Source organism: Myxocyprinus asiaticus, chromosome 31, assembly GCF_019703515.2.
Source record: "Myxocyprinus asiaticus isolate MX2 ecotype Aquarium Trade chromosome 31, UBuf_Myxa_2, whole genome shotgun sequence".
Classification (NCBI taxonomy): Eukaryota; Metazoa; Chordata; class Actinopteri; order Cypriniformes; family Catostomidae; genus Myxocyprinus; species Myxocyprinus asiaticus.
This window is the reverse complement of record NC_059374.1, coordinates 10,314,520-10,320,519: the sequence shown is the minus strand read 5'-3', so window position 1 is coordinate 10,320,519 and position 6,000 is coordinate 10,314,520. Positions and strand designations below refer to the sequence as shown.

General features: G+C 38.8%; 1 protein-coding gene across 1 annotated transcript in view; it reads left to right on the top strand.

Moving 5' to 3' along the window:
- Positions 1-535: 535 nt before the first annotated feature.
- The window catches only part of LOC127422014 (sodium/potassium-transporting ATPase subunit beta-3-like), a 42,432-nt gene continuing 36,967 nt past the window's right edge, over positions 536-6,000 (top strand). Inside the window, exon 1 of the mRNA XM_051665320.1 lies at positions 536-805. Within this exon, the coding sequence (XP_051521280.1) occupies positions 700-805 (106 nt within the window). The 5' untranslated portion in view covers positions 536-699. The remainder of the gene's footprint in view (positions 806-6,000) is intronic.

The following is a 6,000-nucleotide window of genomic DNA, read 5'->3' as shown; positions in this document are numbered from 1 at the left end:
TTAAATGTTAGACTGGGGCAATTTGTCACATTTATTTTGTGTTGCAATTTTATACAATTTGTTATTGTGATTTCTGTTGACCAAAACAACCACTTTATATTTTAGTTATATTTTCCATCTTTGCTGGTCTATGAATTGTGTTTCAGAATTGTGTTACTGATTAAATTTAGCTGGAAATCCTTTAAATTGGCTGTAATACTTTTTAAATACAGATAGTAGATTGAATATGAAATACTAAGATATTCTTCTCCAATCCGTGGCATTAAATAGCAGGATCCCATTGTGACAACTTTCCCCGCTAAAGAATAATGGTGGAAATGTTCAATAGCTTTTTGAAGTCACAACTTCAAAGTAAGTGTTTACAGAAATTCGCCTGCAACAAAATCAGGTTACAACTAGCCCCAGTCTCCCATATAGAGGTATCACCTCTATATGGGAGTTTGCGTAAATCTTGCAGAAATGATGTTGAATCAATGCTCTACATTTGGATGCGGCTCTTGGAATTGCGGTGCGGCTGCGCATGCGTCTTAGCGCTTCAAACGCCGCCACTGAGATCCTGAGCGTGCCACTCACTGCTGCAGTCTCGACCCGCGTGGGAAGACTGTGCACCTCATTTATTTCATAACAAAAAGGTGGCAAGCCTGATCCAACGCTTTTTTTGATTCGTCCTCAAACTGGTTTATTCATCCTATTCACGCCATGGCCAACAAAGAGGAGAAAGCTGACGAGAAACAGACGAGTTGGAAAGATTTTATCTATAACCCACGAACGGGGGAATTCATCGGGCGCACTGCTAGTAGTTGGGGTGAGTAATTGCTATTTGACGAGTGTTGAAGTGCCCACCTTAAAAACTGATGTTCAGATTTCGAAACGATATTAATTAAACTATCTTTGATTTAGCTCGTGCTTTGCAGCAGGCAGAAACGCGTTATTAAATACACTGGTGCATATCTTCAGTGCCAAATGGAATTCATACAAGAATTGCCCCAATTCATTGAAAGCTCTGTTGCATTGACAAGGTTTTATATTAGACATTTCTAACCCAAAATACAAGACAGACATGCCATGGGCTTGTATGCCTGTGCTGTCGATTACAATCCGTTATTATGTGGCATGCAATTCACCATAACCACTCATCTCCTTGGTTTCTCGGCGTTGTATCAATGCCAGACAATAAACAAATTAATACCAATGTATAAAACGGTTGATTTAGACAATGTCCACAGGCTGTAAGTCACTCAGACGCCTTATGTAAAAGCACTGGAAATCGACCGCAGATATTTCGTGAGGAATCCTCTTTCAAAAAATGTGATGTCAGCTTAAAACGAGTCTGTATTTAAAAAGGTTTAGATGGCGCTTATTGATATGTTGTCAAGCAAGTCTTTGCCTAAATGAATCCATATATGTTGCAGTAGTCCACAAATTACCATTAGTACCGTTACTTAATTATGAATCCTGTCACGCGACCTTCAAACATCGAGGGATTTCAGCTATTAATCGGGTTTTAATTTAACAGCGTGGCTGCGATATTCGCGTACATATCATGCAGTTTCACAGGAGGCTTGAGGTCTATGAATAGACTTTACAAAATGTCATTACTGCGCTCTCTACAGTAGGCCTATCACATTGGATGTGAAATGTGTGGGGGTAATTCAAGCGGCGGTTTTTTCGTAACGCGATAAATCGCTGTTGCGAATTCGCACCTGCACTCGCGCACCATCTCCTACACGTTCATTTAGCGTCACTAGTTTTAGATTTCCGTAATTGTGAGTGGTTCCTGCCTCATTAATACAGCGAAAATGGATAGCATAAAAGCTAAAATTCGCACTGCCTTTTGGAATAGTCAGTTAGTGCGAAAATGTTCTTAGAATATTTGAGATGTCAATCATTCTCGGCCGTAGTGATGTAGCCTCTGATATGCAAATGATCATTGCTGTGGTTCACAGGCCGGCTCAAGAGGATGAGAGGAAATTTCCACATCCCTAGACACAATTTGTTCTCTTAGGGGGTTTAAGGGTTAAGGGTTAAGGCATGGGCATAGATTTCAGGGGATATGCCCCCAACCCCCAATATTAATACCATGATCAATGGAAACATGTAAATTCTTCACACTGTAACCCCCCCAATATTCAAGCCAAATCTACGCCCTTGGGTTAAGGGGAACATTGTGGAAAGATGCACCAGTGATCCTTTTTATCCTCTTATTTGAGGTCATTTATATTTCTGAACTGTACTGTAGTATATTTCATACAGTAACCAGGACTATATTGCCTTGTTTTGCAATGCAATATGTGTGAATATTCGCCTCAGAACTGCAAATTGTCCATAATTATTGTCGGAGGTTGTAATTTCTTAAACACCCAGTTGCTTAGTAACCAGCTTTGCATGAAACTATTTTCTTGTAGTTGTGTGCCTCGGTCAAACGAACGCAATGCTAAACTCTGTAGCACCTCTTCTTCACTGGGATGGGTGTTCCTCGATGTGTGATGCGTGAGCTCGCATTCTGCCGCCCCAACCCTCCCTGTCTTCCTCCCTTTCCTTTCAAGGTCAAACCGGTTCTCTGCAAGCTACGGTAGCAAGAGGCCTCTTGAAAGAAAGGTAATGAAATTAATATGAAAACAATCTCCAACCTTGAGGAATATGACGTATTATATGGATCCTGTTTATCCCTATTGGTGCTTGGAGATTGCTTTGCAAAATGAGGCCTATGTACTCTGCTAAACCTTGAGTTTTTATTCTAGGCCTGTTCATATTTTTACAAGCATTGCCTGTATTGGGTTTTTCAATAGCCAATACATCTAGAGAGCAGGATGCTGATGGCCAATATAATGCTGATACACCAATCAGCCACAACATTAAAACCACCTGCCTAATATAATATGTAAGTCCCCCTCGTGCCGCCAAAACAGCACCAACCCGCATCTCGGAATAGCATTGTGAGATAATATTCTTCTCACCACAATTGTACAGAGCGGTTATTTGAGTTACTTTGTCAGTTCGAACCAGTCTGGCTCATCCTCTCTCATCAACAAATCATTTCCATCCACAATCATGCCAGAGTCCAAATCACTGAGATCACATTTTTCCCCATTCTGAAGATTTAAGTGAACATTAACTGAAGCTCCTGACCTGTATCTGCATGATTGTATGCACTGCACTGCACTGCTGCCACATGATTGGCTGATTAGATAATCGTATGGATGTTTGTTGGTGCCAGACAGGCTGGTTTGAGTATTTCTGTAACTGCTGATCTCCTGGGAGTTTCACACACAACAGTCTCTAGAATTTACTCCGAATGGTGCCGAAAACAAAAAACATCCAGTGAGCTACAGTTCTGTGGAAAGAAATGCCTAGTTTATGAGAGAGGTCAACAGAGAATGGCCAGACTGGCTCTGTACAGTTGTGGTGAAAATTTTGTCCTGGGCCCTGAAAATTTTAGTGACAGCTCAAAATTTACTAAGAAATAGAAATAGTTTATTATCCGTTGTTAAGACTGTTGATAGATTTTACAACTGACACAAGGGAGATTCTATATCGGGATCACTCAAATGAGTGATCAAGAAAATCAATATTTTTATCCAGCCCTAGTTATCAGCTGATGTTCATAATGTCAAAATGCCCCACTTTGCCCCTGAATGATCCCTATTTTTTCTAGTGGTGCTTTGTATCAAAAATAAGGCCTAGGCTTGTTGCTAAACAGGGTTTTTTTCTTCCTGGCCTGTGTGTGTGCTTTTCATGTTTCTACAAGCGTTACCTATCAATTTTGTCAATGCAATGTTAAGTTACGTTAGATTTTCCGATAGTATGTTGCAAAAAACAGCTGTAATGATGTCAGAAACCCTTTCATGAGTGCGTTAACATAGCTGATGATGTAAAATAATGATTTGACCGTTAGGCTTATGTTTTCTCTGATGACTGCAATGTGTCTGCAACATCGGATCCCAGAGAGCCCTGCCCTTGACTGAGTAATAGAAAAAAAATGTACACATAAGAGAAACGGTCACAACTGCACGGCTACCGGGCTGCTCTTACTTCACCCGTGGGAGCAGGAAGGAGGTTGAAAGTGATGGAGGGAAGGATGGGGAGTGAAGAGATAAAAGGATCAGGATCAACGGTCAAGATCTTTTGGATATTTGCACCCTGATGCATGTCTGTTTGGATTAGCCCAGATTAACATGTTACTATTTGTTGTTGATTTTGCTGTGTTAGCTATCATGCTGATCTGTCTGCACTGCAGCTACCCTAACAATCCCGATGAGCCCCGACCTAGGGTTGGGCGTTGTGACGGTGTTAGTAATTCTAGATCACGGTATATATCAAGGAATATATCACAATATAGTCCAGGGCTCCCACATCTTTTGACCAATTAATTTCTGTTACCTTTGCTAATGTCTGTCCAGGATAAAAAATGTCAATGTAATGTCAACAAACCCTAAAATGGCTGTAAAAAAATTGTGATTTAAACAACTTTACAGCTCAAGTAATACACAAGTTTTAACAGAAGAATTCATGTAAGTGCTTTTATAAATGTAAAAGCTTCACATTTTTGTCTTTAAATCCTCCAAAAACTGTCCCCATTCACTTCCGTTGTAAGTGCCTCACTGTAACCTCGATTTTTGCTTCTTTTTTTTAAAGAAAAGTATGGATGTCTATTTTTTTTTTTTTTGGTAATAATATGCCACAAATGCTGTTATTTAAGCTTAACTATTGAACTTAAATAGTTCTTTAAGGTTTTTTACATTGTGACATTATTTTCATGGCAGTTACCCCCCAGTTCTCATTACTACAGCTAGAAAAAAAATAATATACTGTATATATTATTTAAATTGTAAAGTATTAATACATCATAGTAGCACTCCCTTGGTACAGCCTTTCATTTTTGTTGATTGTAATCAGCTATTTAAATCACAGTACAGCAGCATTTTTTTTAATATAATATAGTAAAAATAACGATAATGAGAATCATTATTGAAAGCAATGGGAATAGTAAACATCTGGAAGTGTTGTGGTTATTAGAATTGGTTGGTAAAGTGTGTTTTAAGTGTCATGAAAATAATGTCACAATCCAAAAAACCCATGTGAAATATGACCAGGACATTTTCTTGACAGGTTTCGTTTGAATCCCACAACTACTAATCAATGAAATATTTTAGAGCTGAGCATAACTAGACTAAATTATATTCACTACAGAAATTTCCTTGACTTCTTAGATTGTATTCATTTCCATTACTTTTTTCCATTAGGTTTTTCTTGACAGTGAGAACCCTAATAGTAATTTTTGCTGGAAATACAATGGAACATTTATCATGTGGCAATGCCGATTTATGGATAATGTGGTAATACAGTGCAATTAAACACTATACAAATGGAAGTTACTCTTCATTTGGTTATGTTCTCACATTGTTTGGAACTTAATGGACTCCAACCAAAAGATAAGACCATTCATAACAAAAGAATGCTAAGTCTGGCATTGATGCAAAAACAGCTTCACACAATGAAAAACTTGGATGAAAAACACTAGACTGTAAAACTGACTAGTTCTGATTTTAATAGGATGAGACACATTCGAAGGCATTGTGGACATATAAAACAGTTCCAAAATCTTTACTGGTTTACACGTTTTCATACGCACAGCTCTACCCTGAGCCATGTTCCTCATATGGCTAGTAGGATCTCAGAGCATGTTTATCACAAACGGATGAAAAGGATCGTTGTTCACTGATAGGAGCCCAACCATGTGACAGTGATGCTTTCATATGCGCAACAATGACCTATTTTCTGTGTTTCATCAATGAAAATTCCCGCTCATTTGTGCCCCATTTACACAGCCTTGAAATGCGATTTGAGTGTGTGTATTCAAGCATGTTTGGCTTGAGGTTCACAACATTGTAATTGAAGTACAACAGTGGAACAGTTACTTTCATTCACATTTTTTAAAATGGAAGACTTGCCATCCCATAAGCACCTCCTGTACTAAGTTCTTATAGGAGTAGTTCACCC